This window comes from Pyxicephalus adspersus, chromosome 3 (assembly GCF_032062135.1).
Source record: "Pyxicephalus adspersus chromosome 3, UCB_Pads_2.0, whole genome shotgun sequence".
NCBI classification, from domain to species: domain Eukaryota; kingdom Metazoa; phylum Chordata; class Amphibia; order Anura; family Pyxicephalidae; genus Pyxicephalus; species Pyxicephalus adspersus.
Genome location: NC_092860.1, coordinates 39,176,731 through 39,203,528, shown reverse-complemented (window position 1 = coordinate 39,203,528; position 26,798 = coordinate 39,176,731). Strand labels below are relative to the sequence as shown.

The 26,798-nt window shown below is 36.4% G+C and overlaps 1 protein-coding gene across 2 annotated transcripts; it reads left to right on the top strand.

The window, feature by feature from the left end:
* Window positions 1–938: 938 nt before the first annotated feature.
* PSIP1 (PC4 and SRSF1 interacting protein 1) lies at window positions 939–24,310 on the top strand. 2 transcript variants are annotated; one of them, XM_072404300.1, is made up of 18 exons: window positions 939–1,046; window positions 2,182–2,228; window positions 2,966–3,042; window positions 3,260–3,336; window positions 3,870–4,008; window positions 5,040–5,153; window positions 6,109–6,207; window positions 6,515–6,562; window positions 7,837–7,921; window positions 10,459–10,537; window positions 11,025–11,235; window positions 14,497–14,612; window positions 16,397–16,452; window positions 16,590–16,660; window positions 18,379–18,480; window positions 19,544–19,760; window positions 20,316–20,415; window positions 21,472–24,310. In XM_072404300.1, the coding sequence occupies exons 3-18, from the start codon at window positions 2,971–2,973 to the stop codon at window positions 21,539–21,541; spliced, it is 1,656 nt and encodes a 551-aa protein (XP_072260401.1). In that variant the 5' UTR covers window positions 939–1,046; window positions 2,182–2,228; window positions 2,966–2,970; the 3' UTR covers window positions 21,542–24,310. The 2 variants fall into 2 exon arrangements, with proteins under 2 accessions (XP_072260401.1, XP_072260402.1); XM_072404301.1 differs by lacking the exon at window positions 2,182–2,228 and having other exon boundaries at window positions 961–1,046.
* The last annotated feature ends 2,488 nt before the right edge of the window (window positions 24,311–26,798 follow it).

Genomic DNA, 26,798 nt, shown 5'->3' with positions numbered 1-26,798 from the left:
AAAGTGGAAATAAACCTATTTTTTTGTTAATTTGCAAATAAAAAAAATTTGCAAATAAATACATTTTAAAACTTTATTTTAAAAATTATTATTGTTAAAAAGGATTTATATAGTGCCAACATAATACACAGCGCTGTACATTAACCTCCTGGATGGTAATCGCCAGTGTGGCTCGCGGTAAAAAAATGTTGAAAGCAGTAACCCTCACCACACTCAGGGTAGCTAAAAAAAAAAAACACCTGGTCCCATCAGTGTCCTGTCTGTCGGATCCCATCCTCGGGCCGTGACCTCTTCCTCTAATCTTCCCCCGGTGAGTGAACTGACATTCCCTGGGAGTTCCCGGTGATGTCGGTGCATGCGTTGGTGTGTGCGGGAGGCGTGGCGGGATTTTCAAATCATTTTGTATTGGATTAAATACAAAATAACTGTATATATATATATCCAATACAAATTATTCTATATATTATTTATGCTACTGTACAGTATTTTTATACACCCTTGTTTGAACAGATTTTTGTGTTTTTTTAATTAAAGTTTAATATTATTAAATGTATTAAATATATTGGAGCAAGCTGAAATAGGATGAGGAAGACCATTCCAGAGGGTCGGGGCAGCTCTAGAAAAGTCTTGCAGTCGTGCATGTGAGGAGGTTATAAGTGAGGAAGTCATTAGTAGGTCATTGGAGGAGTGACAAGAGCGGCTCAATAAAAAACTGCACACCAAGCAGTAAAAAAAAATCTCTTTCACGTTATTTATAGACACATGAGGTAGGTACACACTCCATGCATACTCCTGCCAATGTACACCTCCCAGGTTGGTGAACACACCTTTACCTCCAGCAAGCTCTTTCTTTCCTCTCAGATTCCCTTTCGTTTTATCTTCAGCTCAGTTTCCCGCCTACAGCTCTGTGATGTGACGTCATTTCCCGCCTCCCGACAACTGGAGTGTAGCCCCGCCCGCTGAGGCTGTGAAGGATCTGGGCAGAGGGGGCTGGCGGGAGCAGCAGGCTGTGTTGTGTGTACAGGCTGCAGGAACAGGACGAGCAGGTAAGGAGCCTCAGTAATATGGTGACAGGGCAAGGTGCGCGGTGCATGCAAGGCAGGACATAATAACGCCTTACGTTGGCTTGTTTCTGTATGAGCCTCCCACACGTCATGTTTTCCTTACACATCTTCAGTGTTCTCCTAATAAACGTGAAAGCCATGTATGACAGCACTGTATGTATGGCAGGTTTCGTTTCGGGAGATTGGGATGAGCATCGCTGGAGGAGAGGGATGCGCTCGTATGTGCGGTGTAAGCTCGGTGCACCGCCTCTCTGCAGCCTGCTCGCTCCATGTTTGTGTGTGAGAAGGGGGGAGGTATTTACACATTGCAGAGCTGCCATACAGACCCCTCATCACTGCAAGCCTTGCGTGTGCCGGACTAATACGTCACAATACGTCACGTGCACACATGTTGTGCTGCCTCATTCCCCCAATGGATAGCATGCAAATCAACTTAAAGCACAACTCCAGCCATTGTTTTCTGTCTTATATGTGAAAACTACACAGGTCGTTGGACAAGGAAAACTATAGTTCAGCTTGCAAAATTTGCCAGCAGGTTGGTCTTTGTTGCAGAAAACGATGTCCATTCTGCAATAAATCATCCTTATCCAGGCTTCCAGGGCTGAAAGATACATAAATAGAGAGTTAAAGCATACCTAAACTCAGAATTTTCACTTTACTTAATAGGGTGGACAGCTGTTTGTTTGGGTTTTTCTTTAAGTGCAGCACCGCCCCCTAACTCTCAATCGCCTAGGCGATGGAGAATGAATGGGAGTGAAAAGCCTCCGGGGATACCTACGTCACGCATCACAGGAAGCTGTGGCTGCTCATTCTGCCTAATATCTCGGGCATGTGCCATGGGGGGGATGCCAATCTCACGCATGCCCGGCACTCCCTCTGCACTGGCACGAAGAGGAATTCCAGGACGATGCCGGACTGGATCGTGGGAAGGACAAGTGCTATCAAGGGACCTGCAGGATTAAAGGTAAGTTTCGTTTTTTTGTTTTTTTTTTTTAGTTCCGCATTAAGTCATTCCAGTCTGGGCAATCAGGAGATCAGGAAACTCTAGAGAGAAGATGATGAGCACACTTTTGATGGAATGAGGACATGAGTATATTTAAAAATATTTTTTTTGCAGGAGGGACATTGCCTGCCCCATCTGCAAGAAAGGACCGCACTGATAAGGTTTTTTTTTTAATGTTTCTTTTTATTGCTTGCTTACTCTGTTTTCTTTGCATATTGTCACCTTTTTCATAATGTCCTCCCAGAAGCTGCAGCAAATCCTATAGAGCCCCCAACTCATTTCTAGTCCGGAAGACAATCAGATTATTTGTCTTTGGCCCACTCCATTTATTTGTTCAATTTCAGTTCTTCATTCATCATGCAGGTGGGTGTAACTTTTGCAACAGAAAGTTATGTAAAGCACCCTGCCAGCCCGTCTCATCATTTATGATGTCACTGGGTGTAAAATAGGTTTTTATTTAAAATATCAGTAATCTGCACCAGTTTGGTCTCCCTTTAGGACATCCTCAGGCTAGCACCTAGGTAGACAATACCTCTGCACATGGACTAGGGTCTGCAAGATTTTGACCCGGTAACTTAGAGTAAATTATTGGGGGGATTCAGCGTTCCCTTCTGCCAAATTTAATGAAGAAATACACCCTATGCACATTGTTCACTAACTTTATTATATCAATTCTTAGTCGTTTGTAAGCAGGTGCAAAAATAGAATATGTATAAATAGAATAAGTAATCTGTAAATAAGAGACAGGATGTACATAAAACATTATTAATTTTTATTGGTTGCATATTGTTTAGGGAAGTATATTTTTTATGTGTCTTACAAATAAAAATTTTGCTTACCTCAGAGACAATTTCATTATTTTCTAATACTTTTTTTGTCATCTCTATTTTATGCATAGACAAAATGACACGAGATTACAAGCCAGGGGACCTGATCTTTGCCAAGATGAAAGGTTACCCTCACTGGCCTGCAAGGGTAAGTTGGATGCTTTGATGTGCATATATGAAATTGCTGCTATAATATACTCTGTCCCTTACTATATATCTCATACATAGTTAGCAGTAAATTGTTGGCTATTTTGTATAGTAAATTAAAAACACCTGAACCTTTTTGTTTTTGGAGCAATATGTACTTTAAGTAAATTTTAAGTATAATTTTTTAATGACCTGAATTATTCTACTTGTTCCTATAGGTGGATGAACTTCCCGATGGGGCAGTTAAGCCTCCTTCAAATAAAATGCCTATTTTCTTTTTCGGAACCCATGAAACGTAAGTGTACTATAATTTTTTTATTTACTTAAATTTTATTGGAAATAACTTTTTCTCTAATTTTTTTTTTTTCTCGTTAACACCTGTTGTTGACCACTTGAAACGTTGAATACTAAAGCTCCAAAATGTAATCTTTGCTTTATTGTTCCTATTGCTTACTTATTCAGAGAAAAATAAGAGATTCAAAAAGCATTGTTGTAATAATTTGTAAACAGTTTATGTAGATTTTGCTTGCCATTAAAGTGTATTCGTCTTTAGTCACAAAAGATATAAATTCACTTTTGCATACCTAGTTGTTAACCTTGTAAATGTGGTCTTGATACCCTCACTGTTCTGCAAAAAGCTAAAATGTGTAGGAACCCAACGCGTTCACCACTACGGTGTACCTGCAGTTACCTACAGAAGGTGCATAGTAGATCATTTTTTCACCTGGGGGTACAAAATACAACAAAGTTCAAGTAAGAATACACATAACTCTGTATTTAGACATTTCTTTTTTTTTTTTTATTTTTTTATACGATTTAATTTTTAAGAGCCTTTTTGGGACCCAAAGACATATTCCCGTATGAAGAAAATAAAGAGAAGTATGGCAAACCCAACAAACGAAAGGGATTCAATGAGGGATTATGGGAGATTGATAATAATCCCAAAGTTAAATTCTCAAATCCACAGGTATGTAAAATCTGAATCTAAAATTTGTTCTCCTCTTTTGTTCAATAATAATATATTTCATCTTGGCTTTGTGCATTTGGTTTATCTGCACAACAGTGAATTTGCCATGTAAATTAGAATAATTAAAACTTAATCCTGGCTACCATTTCAAACATTTATGTCTTCTAACTCTTCTTTAACTCTAATTTTAGGAAAATATTATGCTTTATAGTATGAATACTATCACACAATACATGTAAAAAGATAGTGGGAATTGTAAAATATTTTTTTTACAGTCCCTGTAACATCAGATATCAATCCTAGCATCTCTTATGCAATCTCTTTGGACACTCATTTTCAAACTTTTCTGGATGTATTTTTGTAATGTAATGCAATTTTTGATGGTTGGGAAGATGAGTAAGAAGGCGGGGAAACCATTAGGGTTTTTTTTTTTTTGTTTGTTTTTATCCCCACAGTAAAACAAAACAAATTTTCAATACTAAATTATTTCCTTTCACCTTTTGTTAACCAGTTCTGTAAATTGTGATTCTGTTTGTTGATATTCACCCACCCACCCACTCATCAGAAAATGTTAGTATAAATCTAGGCTTGAAACTTGACTGACAAGCGTGTTAAAATTGTAAAATTTTGGTAACAGGGTTGCCTGGAACAATCTAACAAATTTGCTAGCTGAAGGTTTAGAGCTCTGCGTTGGTCAGTGGGTTAGTGTATATTATTAGTTAGTCTAATACTAATAGTTTGCTAAGTACCATAAATAAATGCAAACAAATAGATCTGTCCTGTGCATGTTTCGATGAATTTATCACCACAGCTACATGTTAAGTTTACACAGCTCCTCTTCAGATTTTTTTTATTAGGCTGTTTGCATAATTTAAAACACGAAAATTTAACTTCATAAAATATTTAAAGGACTATTTTTTTTTCTAGTCCTTCAACTTGAAATCTCAGAAAACATTGACAGTGTCATGAAGACACTGGTAAAGTAAAAGCTAACTTTCCATGCTGTATAGCTGTTTTTTTTGTTTTTTTAGAATATCTTGTCACTTGCCAGTGCACTTGAAGGTGATGAAGATGATGCACAGGAAAGTTTAGAAGATTATGATGATCAGTCTCCCCAGAAGAAACGGAAGTCTGCAACCTCAAAGGTAGTCCTTATTTGGACCATAACCTACTCTTAACATCTGAACAGGTGAAAATTGAGCAAACCTATGTTTTCAAGAATATTAGACGTGTTTATGGATTACAGCCTTTTTCTTTGTGCCCTGTTTGTGGAAATTTCTTATTTCCTGATCTATGGGCACATACATTCCCACCTACGCCATTAGCTCAATACAAAAAAAAAAAATAGTAAAAAGGTCATGCAGTTGTGTATTTATTAGAACGTACCAACCACTTTTCTACCACAAAAAAAAAAACACCTAATTTGCATGCAAGGAGAGACTGAGGACCGCTCTGCTATCCACTAGATTTTGTGGATCACAGAAATTTCTAAAGAGAATTGCAAACCCTTTTCATGCACCTATTATGACCAATTATACATAAATAATATAAATACAGATAGTCCCCAGGTTACATATGAGATAGGGACTGTAGGTTTGTTCCTAAGTTGTATTTGTATGTAAGTCAGAACAGGTACATTATTTTAATAAATGCAATTAGGACAGATGTTTGTCTCAACATATTATTAGGCAGTGTGGTATCAGTTACTGTAAAAAATCCTCACTGTGAGCTAATTACAAACAAACCAAAAAAAAAACTTTATGGAGCCTAGACATTCATTAACTTCTGGAGCAAGCTGTGCTTTGATATGCAAAAAGAAACAACTGCAGATGTTGTCTTGGTCATTAAAGAGTTACAAGAGCTTACAGAAGAGCTCAGTCTCAGCTGTGTTTAGCAAAAGATTTCTTCTCCAAGTCTTCATGCAAGCCTCCCTCCTGCACAGGAAAGAACAGTGAAGCCCCTTTCCTATGTTGGATGTCCTTAACCTGGGGACTAGCTGTATATGTGTGATATTTTTTTTTTTTTATTGTCCCCTTTGTCTTATAAAAGCCTTCCTATTGTCCAATCAATTATTCCTTTTTTTTGTGTCTTAAAACTTAGTCTTCAAGTAAACATTCGGATTCCTCCAGTGGTCTTGGGTCACCAGAGAAAGATCTCAATACTTCAAAGGAGGACACCAGTGACCAACTTGGCAGTGAAGTGAGTTTTTTCTGCATCTAACATTGCTCTAAAAATCTTCTGGACTTATGTATATGTAATGAAAATTGTAATTTAGCACCACTGTATAGACCAAAAGTAGTATGTATTGATGAGATGTAGTCCTAACAAAAAGTCATACGTAAAATATGAAACATTTTGTCAACTAGTTCCCTGGAAAGTATTGATTGATTTTGTTTTTTTCTGTTTTTGATTTTCAAACTATTTTTTTTTTTTTTTTTTAGAACACGAATAATTTACTTTTTTAATAACACAAAATAGTGAAGCATAGCTTTTGCCTCTTTTCCAGGATGGTCCTGCTACACCTGTTAAAGGCAAACGAGGCAGAAAGAAGAAGGTAAGGGAGGTACAATTGCAGTACTGCAGTCTATATTGTACTTCCAAAACAATGTATTGAAATGGACTTTCCAAACTGAGGCCTAGGCGGCTGAGAATTAGGGGACAGTGCTGCACCTTTTTTTTTTTTTTTTTTTTTTTTTTTTTTTTTTTTTTTTTTCTTTTTTTTTTAGGGTGTTTAAAAAAACAAAACAAAAAAAACAGAATTTTTACGTTACATAAAGGGGTTCTCTACCCTTTTATGTAAAGTGAAAATTCTGAGTATAGGTACGCTTTAATCTGGAGAAAAGCTGTTCTTTTCTGTTGACTATACTTCTATGCTATACTATAGACTGTAACAGAAATAACATAATTATTAGGGCTTTCCAACCTGTACCTTCCAGGCCAAAGCTAGTTAGCATCCTTAAACATTGATCAGGTACATATGGCGCTATGCGATTTCCCACTATCCAGTGTACCAACCTGTTTCTAGAGAAAGGGGGCATAACTGAACTGACTACAGATGACTGGTTTCTAAGGGATGATTTCTCACTGGGTTTATTTATTTACCTATATTGTTATTTTATTTCCTGAAAGAGTAAAGAGTGGTTCTTGATCCCCGGTCAGATCTTACACATGTAAACCCTAACTCTCTTTCCTTCATTTTGGTCTGTTATTCCTAAACCAATATATGTTATACCATTGAAAGTGTTTATATTCCACTGTGTGTTTGTTTCCCTTATTGAGGGGGAAGGTGTCCTCTCTATAGGGTTAAATAGGCAGCATGGGTCATATGCAGAGACTGGTGCAGAAGGTTATATGCGAGTATAGCATTGGGAGGGAAGTTGGTGGGGTTTCTTAAATAAATGTGACTGCATTGACAGTAACCACCTTGGTGTATTATGTATGTATTCCAACGACAATTATTGCACGTGTGTAGCCTTACTCCACCTATTTTCCTGGTGAGTATGTTTCTTGCAGCTGTTTGTGCCTTTATCACTGGTGCATATGTTGCCTTGTCTTGTATATTACAAAAGGGATTTTTTTTTTTTTTTTTTTTTTTTTTTTTTTTTTATGGTTGTGTCTTTTTGGTTTTTCTACTTGTACTGCTTGTGCAGATAAGTTGCTACAGTTACATTGGTACTATGTATCTTTTTAATAAATAAAAAACCTTACTATGGTTTAAATATAAAGTCAAGTTTAGCTTTTGTTGTGCAAAAGTAAGGCTCTACAATTAATATAAAAAAGTTTGCAGTTTTTGTAAATGTTTATTCAGTGATTTTTGTTGTCATTTAGGTCGATATTTTGGCTGAGGCAGAGCGAAATGCAAATACTTCGGCAATAGCACAACTAAAGCCAAGTCCCAAAAGAGGCAGACCAGGTAAATTAAAATGATAAATCAGATTGTATTTTTCACAGGTAATGGGGGCTGAGTGTTCTGACTCTAGAAAAAAAACTTCCAGTAATTAACCTAATTGCAAGTAGTTATGATTATAAAAAACAATGCAGTAATATGCAAATACTGTTTAGTTCGCCATCTTTTCACCAGTTAGCATGTGTCAGTCATATCATACAACATGTCCTAGCCTTTGAACATGACTTCCAAAATACATATTGGCATAAATGCAGTCCTTTTGAATAGCCATTTTTACACATAATTCATGGATATTCTATATCATTTAGATCCACTGTGATTCAATATTTTATGACAATAATACATTAAAGCTTTATGGAAGGGAAATGCATTTTATAATCACTGTAGTTGTAGTAGTTACACGTGTGTGTGTGTGACTTGAGTGATTTAAAACAAAACCCAGTAGCTTTTTCTTCTAAGGTAAACACAGGAGGTTAAACACACTGGGGTAGTGAGAGGGCTAAATCTATCTGCAGTATTTGTTGGGTTGTTGAGATGACAGTCTAGTCTAATTCAGGGGTGGGCAAACTTTTTTAGGCTCAGGGGCCACTTGGAGTTTAAAAATTTCACGGATGGGCCAGTTTCAGATGGATGGGAGAGTGTTTGAACTCTTATAAATTATGTGTAAAAGCGGTGCCGTATTCAAAAGCCTAACGGCCCGTTTGGTTTGGCAGGCTGTAGTTTGCCAACGCCTGTCTAGTTAGTGGAATACCCGATAAGAGGATGTTTTAGTAGTTTGTGAGTATTGTTGTGTGCATAAATGAGCTTGGTGGCCTCAGGGAATGAGATATGGAGTATTTTGGACATGTTGTGCAGGTGAAAGTGGCCAAGAGCTCTTTTGGATGTGGTCATCCCGGTATCTGTGGTATAAAAGGTCAAAGGATGAGATCATTTTGCCCCAGAAGGTGAAATAAGAGTAATCGAAGCAGTTAGAAAAATAAAAAGCAAAATGAGCGATCACACTGCTGGCAGTACTGATTTGGGTGAGGGTGATCAGTGGCTAAAAGCAGAGGAAAGATCCTAAAAATATAAGAAAAGTTGCCAGGCTCTGTAGAGATTATTGGCCACTTTTTGTGAGAGCCATTTCATTTGGGTATGAGGCGAAAGCCACTTTAAAGAGGGTTCAACAGCATGAAAGAGTAACTATAGAAATGTGTTATTCTATTGTAAACAAGTACTCCAGTAGTTTGAGGGGAAATGGGACAGAAGCCAAAGGAGACAGGGATCAAGGCAGGATTTGTTCTAAATCCAGAGGCCAATTTATTGTTTGAAAGATTAAATACCAGTGGAGAGGGACAGGTTTGGTCAATGCAGGGGCAAGAGTTAGAGATGTGGCCACAGAATTCAGTCAGAGCAGATCCAGTCCAGTGCACAGCTAATGGAGGGAAGCAATGAGAGAGTAGCAGCAAGTTATTTAAACTAAGAGGGTTGAATTGCATGAGTGGGGCATTACAGATCAGGTGAATTTCGTGAGGGTAGTATGGTAAGTTGGGATATCAATTTTGTTAGCCTACAAATCAGTATTAGCACAAAGCCAGCAGAAGAGGGTAGCTAGAGTCCATTACAAAACTGAAATCGCCAATTAGTGGAGTGCAAAAGAATGTGAGACAGGCAAAGTTGTGCAGTAATTGAAGGACTGGGCCAGGGGCCTGATGGATAATGATGCAGTTACGAACGTAAGGTGATGGACAGAGTATACCACAAATGAATAGAAGAGGTTATGTGTGTTTAGTCAGAGTACGAGAGCCCGGTATTAGGAGATTCAAACCAGAAGGGGTTGTGGATAGAGAACAGTTTGTTGCAGATGCTTTTCAGACCACATGAAAAAGGGGATTGAGCATTTAATATAGTTCATAAAGTTCAACCACTAGGTAAATAAACATATCCCAGATTTCAAATCTTATGAACCTGGTAATGTCCAGAGGAATGAAAAAAAAAACTGGTACAATTTACTCCAATGGGGAAAAAATTTCCTTCCCGATTCCATGAGGCCATTGGATGTTCCCTGGATCAACAGTCTGTTATCTTTCCTTAAAAGCTTTAATACCCACTTATAGTTTGTACTTTTAGAAAAGCATCACACTTCCTATTAAAGCAATCTATAGTATTTGCTGAAACTACTTCCTGAGGGAGCCGATTCCACATTTTCACAGGCTCAGGCCTGCAATAGGGCGGGTTCTGGAATCATGATGTCACTCTGGGGGAAGTGTCTTTTATAGTGATATTTTCTAGCAAAAACTCCTCCATGTTGTTTTTTTTTTTTTTTTTTTTTTTTATCAAACTCCCTATGACCTTTCCAACTATGAAAGTTAAACTTACCGGTCATTTCTAGGTGAAAAGAGTATTGTTGCACCATGTGGTGTTACTTGAAAGCATAACCGGCTTTCCTCCTTTTCCTCTCTATCCATATATGATTTTTTTTGTAGTGTTTTTTTTCTCTGTCTAGTTAATTAGGTGTAACAGCTAAATGAACAGTAAGTAATATTTTAATGTTAAAAACTTAGCTTCCACAGAACCCAAAGTACCTAAACCAAGGGGAAGACCAAGGCTAAAGCCACTGCCTACTTCACCTGATAGTGAAACGTAAGTGTGTTTTGTATTGTATATAATATGGTGTTACTTTGTATCTGTAACATGTTGTAAAATGTATATATATTGTTTTTTTAATATGTTACATGAATGACATGTACTTGTATTTTAAGTCTAGTGTAAAACCTTACTGCTTATATATGGTAACTTACTGCAATGGTTTTCAGTGCACTGTGATGCTAAAAGTGTTACAGGTATAATGTTTAGGTGTGTTAGAGTCCACTCAATTAAATCTGCTTCCTTTACCAAATTTAATTTGTGAAACCATGACCTTTTTGTGAATGGGTCCTGAGCATTAGACATTGCTTTGGTGCTGGTCAGCTATATGAGAACATAGCACCTTGGAGGGTGTTTTGATTTTTGTCAGGCATTTTGCAGTAATGGTGCTATGGATTTCCAAACCAAATAATTATACTGATCATAATGAGTTCAGCTTTAAATCTGGTCACTTTGTTTTTTTTCTGCTGTATTTTTAATGCAGAACTGAGGATGATCAAATCAAGAAGAAAGCTCTAGAAAAATCCCCCAAACAGCCACTTTCTAGAAAGGAGGATGAAGGAGCAAAGGAAAATGATGACAAACGACAAAAAGAGACCAGCAAAAAAGATGAAATTGAAACTAAAAAAAAAGTTGCAGGAAAACTTGATTCAACTTCCCATTCAGAATCTGAAGATGAGCAGGAGGAGGCAAAGGTAAGACTTTCAGAAACACAATCTTTTTTCCAGATTAATTTTAAAGTGAGGTGTTTGTCTTTGCTTCAGAACTATACTCTCAATATTAACTTGCCAAGAAATTAGGTAACTTGGCAACCCTCATGTTTTTTCTAAAAAATGGGAAGACTTTTATCTCTTTTTGTATCACAGAGCACATCCCATGGTTTTTTCTCTCAATGAACATTAGAGAAAATGTGAAGTTTTTGGTTAAAAACAAATTTGTTGAAGAACTATTATATCAAACAGCCTCGCAGTAAAATCAGCCACAGTAAACTAATACAGAAGCGGCGCTAACTATAATATTAATACTATAAAATATCTGCAGTCGAGAAAGCATTTGTGCTTGGTAAGCCTTATGCAATGGGTTTATGAAAGTACTAGTATTAGAAATCCTTCGTACTGTGTTAACAGCTACTGTGAAGTTTAAAACGATCACCTTTTAGTTGGATCCACACTGCTTCTTGAGTGCACCACACATCCTAAATTCTTTCAATTTCTAAAGGGCTCTTTTGCACACCTGCATTGGCCTAACATACGTTGATTTTATTCATTGTGAATTGGTGTAGAATCAGGGTTGTTGAGTCTGTAAAAAAAAAACCCTTTGATTCTGACTTATTTTATGGTATACCCAACTCCTCTAATTTAAACCCCCTAGCGGTAATCCCGAGTGTACCTTGGGGTGGCTTTTACATGCAAAAAGCGGTAATCCCGAGTCACACTCGGGGTAACTTTAGAAGCCCCCCTTACTTTAGAAGCCCCTGCAGTGGCGATCAGATGGTCCCGGGCCGTGGACGGGAAATTTAAAAGCAGATTACTGAGTAATCTGCTTTTAAATACCACCGGGGTCCCGGCCACGCCGCTGTTCGCATCAGCAGTGAGATGCGAAGCACAATGCAGGACTTCTGCATTGTGCTTCACATCTCACTGTCCTGCATTGTGCAGAGCAGCAGCTCCAGCGTCTGTGTGAGGCGGGCGGGACATTTAAAAGCAGATTACAATGTAATCTGCTTTTAAATGGTTTTTACAGTACAAAAACACCACACATGAAATAAAAATAAAAGTACATTTTTAATTTTATATTTTATTTTAAGATTACACTGTTGTCTATTATTTCATTATTTTTTAAATTATTTATAATTATGTATTATTTTATAATTTATGATTATAATATAGAAAATATAATTATTATACCCGGGAGTTAATTCTAAGAATTACAGGCCCACAACATAAACAAAAATTGTTATGCAAAAAAAATAGGATCACTTTTTGCATCTAAAAACTGACAGAATTAGAACGCTAGGGGGTTAAATATGGTGAGGTATGCCAATGTTCCATGTTGATTGAAATACAGCATTTCATCACTGCCAAAGCTAAGCCATTGCAAAGCTATATGAAGACGGAGTCAGTTTTTAGAAAAAATTCCTGGCCAGGAAGCGGACACTCTACCCTATTGACCAGCCTTCAAACCAGTAATGTTTATGCCTAAGTTTTAAACTAAAAACACAAAAATAAAAGCAATGTTTTATGTATTGTTTTTATCTGGAGGCTATAAATTTTAACCTCCCTGGCAGTATGAATACTGTACATTTAAAAATCCTCATTTTAAATTTCCCGCCCGGTCCCGCCTACCATCTCCACTGTCCCGCCTCCCAGCCACGCATATGCGAGCAGATGCCCGGCCAGCATCTGCTTCCCCTGGCCTCGCATCCCCCAACGTTCAAATGGCAGGAATGCAGATGCGGGCAGGCATCGCCAGGGGAAGCAGATGGCGGGCATTGCTGGAGGAAGCTGCAGTCACTGCTGGAGGACATCGCTGAAATGTGGGAACCATGTAGGGGTTTTAAACTGCCTGGTAATTCCGCTTTTGATATGGAAAATCCACCCCTCGACACATTCGGGAATACCACTAGGGAGATTAATGAACTTGCAGATATAATGAGGATCAGTAACAACTTGTTAAAAATATAAACTACACCATTTGCTGCTTTAAAACCCTAAAAAAAACTACATAAACCCCAAAAAATTGGTAAAACCTTAAAACAGCATGAATGGTAGACTTGGCATATAGCTGTAAATTATTGTCATGAGATAAGGGGGGGAGGAGAGGAACACCAGAATGAAAACAGGGAAATAATGACAATAAAAGGGTTTAGACCTCCAAGCTAGGGAGAGGGAAATGATCACCACCTACAGAAACCCTAAATCTGGCCGTGACTCCTGTCAGTATGAATAGACCCTGAAAGTGGGAGGATTCATACACCGGAACCTTGACCCTAGGAGTCCTGAAATGCCCTAGGAGTAGTGACAGGGTATGAGACTACTGGTTCCTTCCCAGATGAACGAACCAGCATCACCCTGAGGCCCAGTAACAACAAGCAAAGGGTAACAACCAAAATACAAAGAGAAGTAAACTTCTCTTCAATAGAAAATGGATGAGCAGGAACTCAGGAGAGAACCACACACCAGCTCTTCCACCTCTAAGCAGAGAATATCAACCGCATGACCTGAAGTGTAAGGCCAGGCTAAATAGAGGAATAAATTTAGTAAATATATTACAAAATTAGCTATGGTATTCTCAAACAGAATTGCTTTTGCCAAATCTTCCTTCATAGAAACTCTTAAATCTGATTTTATGTTTTTTCAAAGCTGAAAATAGTCTTTCACCTCTTACTTGGGTGAGTGGCATTGCTAGTACAGTTCTAGCCATATAGCTAATGTCTAACTTTTGTTTAGGCAATATATCAAGATCTTCCATTTCAAGAAAAATTTGCCAGGTGTAAAGTCTTCATATTGCAACCTCTTTGTGAGTTTAAAGGGGTAAGAAAGAAGGGGTTATAAACAACACCTCTGCTTTCTCACAACACACTGTGTGCAGGGAACATATAAATGTAGATTGTAATCTTACTGTATAACCTGAATAAATAATTTCAACAGAAAGCAAATATTTCCTGCTTTCTACTGGTGACAACTCCACAGTTGTCTTAATACAGCTGTGAACTACTTTATCATGACCGTTATCTGTGAAATAGTACCTTTTTAAATACTTTGTTTTCAACAACTTGCATTTAAAAAAGATGAAGCCCCCCACTTCTGTCTTTACCACTGCATTGTTATTATTGATTCTATTTATTTAGGTTTTAATCATGAAAGTGCTGTTTTAAATAGTACTAATACTGGTTTTGCCATTGATTTGTTTATTTTCTCCCTCCCTCCCCTTGCATTTGAATTTTACTCAATCAGAAGGGCAAGGTTGGCAGACCTCCCCAGGCTGCCCTAAAGCGTGGAGTAAAGCCAGTGCAAGAAAAAGAAGTTGCTGAAAAGAAAAGAAAACTAGATGATGCCACAGAAGCAGAAAGGTTTGGATGATAATTTTTTTCTTTGCCTGCTTTACTATTTCCTTATAGGTCTATGGATCTTGAGCCTTCTTCTAAATGTTACTTACCTAGGTCATTTAGCTGGAGGTCCCACGTTTATCTTTTTATATGGCCTACAGTTGTTCCATCTACACAAACCTCTTTACTGGCTGTAATAAAAGCTGCATAATGTATACACACTTCAACATGAAAAATATCTGCATACAAGCTTTATATGTAGATTTGTATATACATCAAAGGGTAGCTGTAAGTCACCTTTGTCTTCTGCATTCATTAGGTGCTCAAAGTGGTCACCATTAGCATCCAGAGACACTTCTGATTTTGGGGAGAGCATGGATAACCACTATTGAATTGTGTATACGTTTTATTGGGGCCCCTCTGTATTTATGTGTAAAATAACTAAAATTACATTTTATATATATATATATATATACACCTAACAATGTACCAATAAAAACATCATATGTTTGTAATATAAAAACTTGTCATAGTTTTTGCCAAATTTACCAATGCATACTGAAGCTGCTAAATTTGGTCAGAGCATCTAAACTTTAAAGACCTCTTTTCATTTGGGAATTAAAGCATTTTAGGTTACTGTTAGATCTAGAGTTAACCAATATATCACAATTATAGATTACCAAAATGACACATACTTTTTAGTGCTAAAGGAAATGTTACAATTCTTGTACTTAATTTATTGATTCTGCTATTTACAACAGAATTGGACAAACTTAAAGCAAATGTGCTACAGACCTGGTCATTTTATATTAAATGAAGATAAGGAACTGATATTCAAACTCTAGCAAAAATGCCTTTCAAAATGATCAGTAAACCCTCAGATATTGGAAAGCGAAGGGGTATGCAAATATCTGAAAAGACTTCCCACTACTTGGTAATGGGATGTTCAGCTGTACTGACAGATAGGGAAGAATTGACTTTCACTGGCAAAATGAAGATACATCACTTTGGTTGACATCATATGTAAGCAGGCTTCAAGTAAGGCTACGTAAACACGTTAGAAGATTTTCATCTGCTTATTGCTTCAGGGCTGATATCAGACGAGAATCTGACGTGTGTACAGCACTTGTCAACCGTGGTTCCAATGGGAGTATCCACGAATGAGGAACAATCGTAATGAAAGTGAAGGTGAGAGAGCACAGCATAGGCACAGCTCAGTTCTCCCCCTCTCTAGAGCAGAATGGCGCTGTATGTACAGCCCTCGTTCATGCTTCGTGCAGTCTTTTCTTGTCGGAAAGGATCTTTTACAATTATTGCACGTGTGACCCAGCCTAACTCCTGTATATTCATATTTTTGTCATGCTCTTTTGTAATCGGGTTTTTGACATTTTTGCTTACAGTGTCAGTGTTTTATTGCTTAATATTAAGCTGCATATTTTTTATTTTATAATATTTAATATATATTTTATTGCTACTATGAATTTGTTTTCAATACTTCTACTTTCTTATTTTAATCACTGCCATTCCTTTTGTGATCTTTTGGTTTGGGACCTGCATCACCACATTTCTGTATAAGGAATTGTGTTGGTGAATATCATGGGTCCTAAAGCTGCCAAAAAATTTTTGTATCTGAAAAGGTTGCAGTTTTCATAATCACATGCCCCTGGTGGTAATTATACATTTCTATACAGCTTACTTAGATTGATAGTGACGGTTTTTAATCTCTGTATAGGTAATAGTTAAGGACTGTGTCATTCTAATCAGAAAAAAAGTTTTAATTTTTTTTTTTTTTTTTTTTTTTTTCCCAGCCACAGTAAGGAGGAAGCAAAGAAAGCAGATGTGAGGAAATTTGACAAGAAAAAAGGTTAGCTTTTATAAGTTAATAACACACATAATAAATGTAAATCCAGACTTTTTTTCTGTACTGTTTTGTTTCTTTGCTATGTAATTTTTTTTGGACTTCAAGTGTCTGTTTTTTTTTATTTTTTTTTTATTGTATAGAAACCTCCATTGATGCTAGACTTCAAAGAATACATGCAGAAATAAAGTCCTCTTTAAAGCTTGACCACCAGGTTAGTATTGCATTTTTTTCCAACATGTTTTAGGTTTTGATTTCTTAATTTGTTCACTATATGAGTATTGTGTTTCTGATTTGAACAGGGTCTTAAGATTGTATGTGAAAGTGAAGTTATTTTTGTTTATGGAATAACTGTAAGGTATGGGTACACCTGTACCCACAAACCCCATTTCTAAAAAAACACTCAAATCTGTAATTTGTTAATTCACTTGGTCATTTAGTTACCAGGCAAAATTACAATGAAGAGATTTTCAATGTTCCCACAAACTTCTAACAATGGCTTATGGTGTCCCAGTAAATTTTGCACTGATCATCTTACCCTTCATTACAAGTACTTTCAAGGGACTTGCTCCCATAGTTATATATTTTGATTCCAAAAAACTCTTTTATCTCTTAACTCCTACAGTTCTATTCTCTTTCTAACAACCTATATTTAAAATGCTAGCAAATATATTCATGAAAAGATTGAGAAAAAACATCATTATCATTAATACTGCCAATTTTTTGTTAGATTCGTGTTAGGTGAGAGATTTACTATTAATCTTAGCAGGCTGTAGGAAAATGTCCAAAAGCACATTGGACATGTGGCAGAAAAATTGTGTTCATGTATGTCCAAGGTCTTTAATGCTGTGGAATGAACATGACTGAAAATACGGATCCAATTTCACATTTTTGGGCTCAAATCAGTTGACTCCTTCAGCCTGATTTATGAAAGCTCTCCAAGGCTGGAGAGAATACACTTTCAGAAGTGAAGCTGGGTGATCCAGGAATGGATATTAAAAAATCATTTGCTTTTTACCAGCAAACCTTTTGAATCATGGACCAGATCCATTCCAGGTTTGCTGGATCACCCAGCTTCACTGATAAAAGTGTATTCTCTCCAGCCTTAGAGCGCTTTCATAAATCTGGGCCCTTGAGTCTAGAGACCATTCTCATTAAAGCTTATTTGGGAGAGAATGCAAAATAAATTTGTATCAAGAACCTGTTTTGTGTTGGTTACAATACCTTGTGGTTATTTAAAACCAAGCTTTTTTTTACTGTGGTTGTCCTACTGTCAAGTAAGTTCAGTGGCTGGTTGGTTACCAACTTCATAGGTTACGTGTTTAATCCAGGGGTATATCTGTTGCTTCAATACAGAAAACTGATTAAAGCTTATTTCACTTATCCTGAATACATAAACCTCCCCAATTACAAAATGGCTTTCATTATTATTTTATGCTAAAATTATTATTAAAATATATATATTTTTTTTAGATAAAGTAGATCTTTGAGTCAATTGCTTTGTTTTTTTCATGAGCAATTCCTTTAGCATACATGAAATTATTGATTCTAGCCTTTCTGTAAAGGATAATAATTCCTAGCATCAAAAATGTAGCTTTTAAGGTGAATGAATAGCTTACATAACATAATTTCTATAAATTTTATCAACAAAATCCACCAAATTAAGATATTGTCTTTCCATATGTGGCCTTTGCTACCTCCTTTTGATTACCAAAAAAACACTTTTACCACCGCACTATTGCCAGTGATCAGTAAGGGAGTATAGTGTGGTGTTTATTTGGCGTTTAACAGACAGTCTGGAGTGGTTAACACAAGCAAAAGTCATAGCACAGAAATATTTGCTCTGTATTTTATCTAATAAATATCTACTGTTGTTTCCGGAAGCCATGAGTGTTTTATATTTTTCCTGGGAATTTTGGATCATTTTTCTAGGATGTAAACAGATGTATTATTGCTTTGGATGAGTTGGCTTCTCTCCAGATCACCATGCAACATGCTCAGAAACACACAGATATGATCACTACTCTAAAAAGGGTAAGGATGTCACATATTTGTATTTTCAGTTTGTGGTCTTTCATTTATTGTATTTTTACAGTTTTTCTCAGGGGTATAAACAATAAAAATTTAACTAGACGAAGATTTCAGTGCGCTTATTTGTGACTCTTGTGTAATTTCAAGAGGGTATCAAATCAAAACCTATTTAAAACTTTGCTTCTTCCACTATTGCATTGGTAATATATCAACAGCTTACAATTGTAAGCACTACTAGGCATAAATATATTAGAGGCATGTTAAGAATAAAGAGGGGGATTCATACAAAGTGTGTACTTCTATTCATATTCTCTGTAGTATAGTAATTATAAATGTTTTCGGAATTTGTTTCAGGATTAGGTAATCCCAAGATGGTGTTTCATGTTTTCTTACTGTTTTTACCTGTTTACAATCATTAGCTCAAGTGAATAACTAGTGAATTATCTCATGCAATGGCACCTGTCAAGGGGTGAGTTATACTGGGCAGCAAGTTCTCGTGATTTTTTTTTATTTGCAGAAATAAATACACAAGCATAAGAATCCGAGCAAACTTCTACAATGGCCGTCCTAGTGATACTAAAACTGAGGTAGAGCATTACAAGGATGACAGGTCCTTTGGGGTTTTCCCTATATGCAGTGTACAGTAGACAGTGTTAGTCAAATTTTAAATAAAATGGTCTTCCTAATTGCAGGATACATGGCCTAGCCTCCTATGAATATTACTGAGGAGCATATTCTTGTCTGTGTATGATTATTTAATGTACTTATGTTGTGATTTTTTTTTTTCCTTTACTATCTGTTGACCTGCTTTTATTTTGCGGATTTATCACTTTGCAAATAATTACAACTTGCATACAGAAATAAGCTGTCCAGCAAAGCTACATACCGGTAGTTTAAGGCTTCACCAGGAATAATAAGTAGTCTTTGTTCAACTTTTGTAGCTATCTTGATGCATATGATCTCATCAGTTTGTGTTAAAGCTGATCGAACTTCCCCACCCCCCCAATCACCAGCAAGTAGTTGTTAAAGGAGAATATCTTCATGAGTTTTGTTTTTGGCTTGATAGATTCGTCGGTTTAAAGCCAGTCAGGTGGTGATGGAGAAGGCCTCAATGCTATACAACAAGTTTAAGAATATGTTTCTTGTTGGAGAAGGAGACTCTGTAATAACTCAGGTTCTGAATAAGTCTTTAGCAGAACAGAGGCAGCAAGAGGAAGCCAACAAATCCAAGGATGCAGGGAAGAGGGGACCTCAAAAGAAGATGGAGAAAGAACAGAACTCAGGTGAGTTGAGCTGTGATGTTTTCCAAATGCATTAGTGTGAAGTGGGCAACATATTTTCATTTATATCTGTTAAGTCCAGTCTTTTGTCTCAGCATTTCATATAATAAAAATTAACTGGAATATTGCATCATGATGGTCACCCAAAATTCTGTATTGTAATGCTCCTTACATTACTGTGTTTAGGGTTTCTTTCAATATCCAATGTCGGAAGCCTAATGCCAAAGACCTATGGTTTCAAACTACAGTTTGTCATAAGTAATGTTTCAGTTGAACTTCGCCATTTCACATCATGCAAAATGCAGGCAAACTCCTGCATGCTAGAATCTCGGTGTGGTTAATCAGTGATCCACATATAATGTCCAAATCTAAACAGTACTACTGGTAGCACTGGTACTGGTAGGACAGAGCAGCATGCCTGTATGTTTCTGTTAGTACAGATTAGCATGGCATTTTATAATTGGCAATTGATCCTTGTCCATCTAAAATACTGGAGCATGATGCATTGTGATGCAGAAACATTGTTATTGTTTTGTATTGTTTTTGACATATTTGCAGATGCAAAAACAGTTAATGGTGGTCAGGAAGAACAGGATGAAGCACAACAGAATGGAGACAGCGGTGATGAAAATGATAAAGATGACAACACCACAAAACGGTAAGTATCAGCTGGAAAGGATTAAGTTGGATTCGTACCTATTTACCACTTTTGTCAATGAGCATACACATTTAATACTTGTAGTATGTTGAGGCTTGTTTAGGGACCCAATCCTTACACATGTATAGGTCTAAATGAGCACTTTCTGTACAAATGTAATAAAAGCAGGTTTTAATTTAGTAAACTGGTAAAACTCACATTTTAGTAAACTCACATTTTATTGGTCAGGCTGCCATTACCCAAAAAAAACTGAGATTTGAGGTGTTATAATTGGTTGGTCTATTATGTCACCAGTGGGTCAGTACAAATAAGAGGGGATCTGTATTGGTATTCAACGTATACAGAAAGTTTACCAGTATTTTATAAAAACGAGGGAAAAAAAAATGGCTAAATATATTTGTGATGAAAGAAGAGCCTTTTGGTTTTAGTGTATTGGCTTTTGAGTGAGACAGTTTGTAACTTCTGTGCAAGTTCCATCCAGCATTAAAACATACAATCTGAAGGTAATGTTTCTCCATTGAAATCTGAATCTATGAAGCATATATGCATGTGTATGGTAGTTTGCTGTGTCATCAGATTGTGGCTAATGTTCTGTCTGTAAAGTTGGGTTTTGGCACTTGGGACATGAGTATGAAGTTGAACTAGAAGGTGTAAATATATTACGTAAAGATGTATTATTATTGGCTTTAAGGAAAAAGTTCATAAATACTTCTAATATTTATACTTTTATAAGGCCTAATTGGGTGAAAAGCTGAACTGAGACAAATGCGAAAGGGTTAATATCATAATCGATAAAGGCATTCAAAAGGAATGAACTAAAGAAAAATGATAAACAATGAAGGGTGCCAGTTACTTGACGTTTTCAAGTTACTTCAAAGACAATTCTGTGTTCCTCTGTTGTAAGCGAAGGGCTATAAACAATTTGCTTAGGTTTTGGTAATTTAGTAATTATCCAATGTACTTTTTCAATGCTTAATAAATTAATTTCCTAAAAGTGCAAATGGCAAATTTGATTTGCAAAATTACATTTAAATTCTCCTATTGTTTTGTGTACAGGTCGACAGCTGGGTCGAAAGCTGCAGAGCCCAACAAGCAAACAAGTGATGATTCTGCCTCCGACAACTAATAGAAAGACTTTCTAAATGAGCCGTTTGGCAGTCTTGTGACAAAACAGTTTGACTGCTTAAACTTTTAAAAACTTTTGTATGTTGGCAGTATTTTGATGTGTGAAAGATGTTATTGAGGCAAGACATGCCATTTGGAGATGAGAGTTCAGTGTTAGCTAGATTTCTGTCCTAGTTTCTCATCTGTTAACAATATCTTTTGTGGTTTAACTACCTTCCTGTAATGCTGTGCAGACAATTGAGGTGTAATATTTATATAGTTTCATACACTAACTAATTAATGTGTTCATTATGTTGATGTAGTTCTATACACAATCTCAACACAGTTTAGCTAATGTTGCTGATGTAAAACAGTATTTCTTCAAGTGAACCTGCATCCTGATCATGCACACTAAAATATTTACATTCTGAACAATCTATAAAAGCCCTTTAAAACAAGCCTTCATTTATCTACATAGTGATTTTTTTTTTTTTTTTTTAAATTTCACAGCACAAGCTCAAGTTTCTTCAAATCAATGACACTGCATTGCATATTTTGTGAATACAGCCTTTAGAGTCTTTGCTGTGATCTTTGAAGGTAAACCATTTCACAATAAAAGCAGCTGGAATGGTTCGACATGGCTTGTTTTAAATATCTTCCTATGCTTTATATGTAAATGTAAATAGATTAATGTCCAAAGTTTAGGCACAGGTTCACTTTAAATATAGTCTCCGTTTGCCCTCAATATGCCATATTATCAGTGTTTACCCCCTGGTGACTGTAGTCCTTGAGAGAGGATATGAGGGAAAATCTACTCAATGGCAGCACACAGAAATAAATCCCCTTTTTAAAAAATGGTGAAAGAAAGTTGTGTAGGTTTGTTTTTTCTGTTGGAGGTTCCCGCATTATGGGCCAGTAACGGTGCTATCAGAAAGTGAGAATTTCTTCCCATTTGGGGACACAGAAGGTACAGAAAAGGTAACAATACTTGTAAAATGTAGCTATAAGAGCCAGGCATGTAGAAGGCTACAGTAAGAATATATTTTTCTGTTGGGGAACTTAAGGAGTGAAAATGTGGATGTAAACTGCTGACCCTTTGATCAACCATGTTAAATGCTGCTGAAAACAGATAATAAATGCTAACCTTAGCCAAAGGTAGAACTTCTTTTTACTGTTGGTAAGGTTTGCATTATAAGCAGAAAGTATAAATACAAGAGCAACATTGGCTGTCTGTTTACTTGGCCAATAAAACTGTTAAGGTAATATTATACTTTAATACTGAAGATGCCTTTCGTTATGGTTTTATATATACTCTCATTTTACATTAGCAGTATCTGCTGGAGTTTAACAAACTAAAATATTTTATCAGACAACTTCCATTTGTTAGAGATGCCATACTACAAAATCTACAGGATCTAACCACATTAGGATATTCCAATACTAAAATGAAGATGATCACTTTATCATGGTGTTCTTTGGGGAGAAGCTTTACAAGTGTCTGGTCTGTCCAAAATTTGAATTGCAGTATTTTTCAAAATTGCCCTTGCAAGTAAGTGAAGAGATTAAATCTTCATAATTTGTTTTAAAAAAAAGATATACTATTTATTTTGCAAAAGAAATGTGTTGGGATTTTTTTTTCCAGATCTAAATTGTCTAAGTGACCAAAAAAGATATGTAAGGTACATGAGGATATGGTTAATTCAGTTTGTTCTTTAAAAAGACTTTACAGTATAGTTCTGTTTAGTGTAGCCAAAGCCAATTGTGATATACTGTAAAGAGACACAGCAAAACTTGCAACGTGTTGTATTTTATAACACTTACATCAAGCTTCCACACAGTGTCAGTGTTGACCTCTTCATCATGTATTTCTCTTTATGATAATTTATTAGTATTATGAGCCTAACCTGTTGTGAGAAAATATAGTCTGTTATTTCTGACTTCTGAAAATCCGACTCCCTTGATCTTGTAGCTTCAATACGTTCCAAGTCCCTAACCAGAAACAAGTATACAGTTTATGGACTTGCATCTTTACCTTCTTGATCAGCATGCATACAAGTTTATGGTCAGTATCTGAATGTGTTGAATCCAGAGAAGGCCACGCAACTAGTATTTTTAGAAAGAGATCAGCAATGGCAGCCACTGTATTTTTCCCACTACAGGTTTTGAATAAAAAATAAGGCAGGCAAAATTAGGCTTGGTGATGTAGTTTGCTATGTGAATGTACTCTGTTTTCTCTTTTCATTCCTGTGAAACATTTGCCCTTCTATGGCACAGAGACACAGAACATGCAGGATATCATGGAAGCAGGGAAAAACTCCATCGGGGTCATTCCCTATTTATAGCAGGGATGCCGCTATTCCGCAAATCCTGCTCTAATAGTACTACTCGAGTAGAATGGTTCAGACTTTAAACATCTTCAGAATTTAATCCATAAGCTCAGACATTTCCATATGTGTATTGGGTGAGAGTGTACATGATTGGATCCAATTTGAATAAATTGTTGGGGTAGGCCTCACAATATACCAGTTGTCAGTAAATTCTGAAACACAATCGGTCTAACAAGCTTTTCTTAATGATATCCTTTCTTAATTCCATGTTTTATTTGTGCATACAAGAAAGGATATTTTTTTCCCCCAACCAATGTTTGTAAGGCGAATCTTTTGGTTTGTTTTTAATACATTTTTATGGTTATATACTGTGCAAAGTAAGCTTGCTTTGTAAATATAATGCTGTGCCAGACATTTGTTGTGCTTTTGTATTGAAGGCTCCAATAAAACTTGGAGGAACTCTATTCATGTTTTGTCTGTGTATTCATTTTTGGTTCAGCAGTATAAAGTGTCTGCCATATTTTCTGGTCCTAAAACCTGTCGTAACTAAGATTTAGATGGTTCCCATTGACGATCTGAAAACACAAGGTCTTAAATGACAACAATGTTGTCATTGTTATGCAGTAACATAAAAGGGGCTGGGGATAACACTTCATTTTATGAAACTGTAATTCTGACTGAATCATATAGGGAAAAAATATATATATTTAAAATGTGTCACACTGATAAAAAAAAAAAAAAAAATGTTAAAGTATTTTTAGACAGGTGTAAATGAGTCATTTGAAAAATCAAATGGATAAAAAAATTGCCTATTAATCTGCATATATTATTGAACTGGTACTGTCTGCTGTGTTGTTCATTTCAATAATTTGTTGTTGGTTTCCATGTCAAGTAAAACAATACACACTGTAAAACAATAATTACAGCATAAATTGTCACATAGGTGTAAAATATACAGTCAACAGAATTACATTCGAAACAGAGGGGAAACAAAGAGCTAGGAAAGGGTGGAGCAGGGGTCAATCGAATCCTGGAGGGGGAAGTAACATATGTGTAAACCATTGTTCCCAAATATTGTCAAAAATCGCTAGATTGTTTTGTATCCTGTATGTGAGTTTGATAGACCAGCTAAGTTTGGGGGCGATTCCTGCCCAAAACAGGTCAGGCTCTTGCTAGAGTGCATTTGCTTGCCAGGAGAGTACAAGAGACAGCGGGTGTGTTTGGGCAGCTGAATAAAAGGTTTATTAATAGTGTGATCAGCAAGTAATTGGTATATTAATGTTTAATACCAAGGATATTGGTGTAAAGACTTCCCTCTAGTAATTTCGGGCCACAGGGCATTTCCATCAAACATGAAGCACCACAGTCCCTAAATCATAGAGGAGATGTTTGGGGGTTGAATTGGATTTGTATCGGGTATTAGAGACCATCTCATAAGCATTTTATTGTTTGTTCTTAACCGATTTTTTAGAGATCTTAGCTTGTAAACTGTCTGTTGCCTTTCTTCCAATTCCTGGTAGAAGTCTAAATAACATTCCTATGCTAACATAAATGGGCGCTTTTGCCTGTGGTGTATATTGTGGAGATGAGGCCCCCTAGCCGGTGAAATGGATAAAATGGATTTTGGTTATATTTGTATTAAATGGCTTCTCTTGAATGAGCTTGGTGTAACCTTTTTGAAAGACAATCATTATAAGTTGAGGATCTTGTAACAGCTTGCCATCTGAGTTTATTTTTAGGAAGGAACTGGGATCTGAGCTTCAGAATAAATTTATTTACCAATACGCATCCCAGTTTATCTGCCCAGGTAAAGCATTTGTTTTGGACCAGCATAAAGTTTTTTCTGCTGTAATTGTTATGGCTAGAATAAGAGCAGTGCGGACTGTCATGTGATTCAGGCGACCTCTTATGTCTGGACATTAATTCCTTGTAATGTGCTAGTTGTTTCCTTATGATTTGGTCGTTTTGTCTTTTTCTTGCAGGAAAGTGCTTGGAAATCCCAGAATACTGTCCTTATATGCATCCAAATTACTTTTTTGAAGGACATATTTAGGAGAGTACATTAATTGACAATTCTTTACCATCCTTTGAAGGACACAGCATATCATATTCATGAACTGTGGGTTTCACAGCTGCCTATTGGAAGATTAGGCCAAAATATAAAAGCCAGTTGCAAGTGACTATAAACTCTCTAATAGTTTGTACAAGAAAAAGTAGTGTCTTTTTCTCCAGCTTTGCAGTTTTTCCAAGACATTCAAGTGAAGTTTAAATTTTTCTATAGTCAACAGTCACTGATAAGTTGGATGCTAAATCCTGAAAGTCTCAAGTCTTCCATTGAGTAAAGGTTTTTGATGTTTTTAGTAACCAGCTCCAGCATAGGGGCATACCTGAAGTTGTTTTTTTTTTTTACAAGTAAAATGGCTGTTTCATGTGTCATATGTCAGCATTGGACTAAGGGTTTACTACAGTACCTTCCCTAGATCCAGATCTGTAGTGGAACAGTATGTGCTGTATGTGGCAGAGTTTGTAACAAGTTTTCTCCCTGTATATTTTTTCAGGGTCTCATGGATGGTGTTTGGTGCTACTACAAATACAACTATTTCCTGTATTAGGGTAACCATTTTTTCTATATGATTATCCTTGTCACACCTGGAGTCCCATAAATGCTCTTTTCCTGTATCTGTGACACCCTTTTTCTTTAGCAAGCAGGATACTTAAGATGATCCTAAGTTAAATTACCTGGCATTCTAAGAAGACAAACAATGAACTTCTCCCACCCCTGGTGGCTCCACCGATTTCTCACTTGAACAGGGCTCCTATTGTACAAATGAAATATGCAGCCTCTTAAAGTCCCTATGGATAAAATGCCAGAGACTCTATCCTGTACCATGTGTCGCATTTGGGGAACATTGCTACAGCCAGCAATAGTTTTAGCCTTGATTAATCACAATA

Coding starts and splice junctions, on each gene's coding strand:
- PSIP1 (XM_072404300.1), top strand. CDS start 2,971: ATGACACGAGATTACAAGCCAGGGGACCTGATCTTTGCCAAGATGAAA. Junction 10,538..11,024: donor ACTTCACCTGATAGTGAAAC/GTAAGTGTGTTT, acceptor TTTTTAATGCAG/AACTGAGGATGATCAAATCA. Junction 14,613..16,396: donor GATGCCACAGAAGCAGAAAG/GTTTGGATGATA, acceptor TTTTTTTCCCAG/CCACAGTAAGGAGGAAGCAA.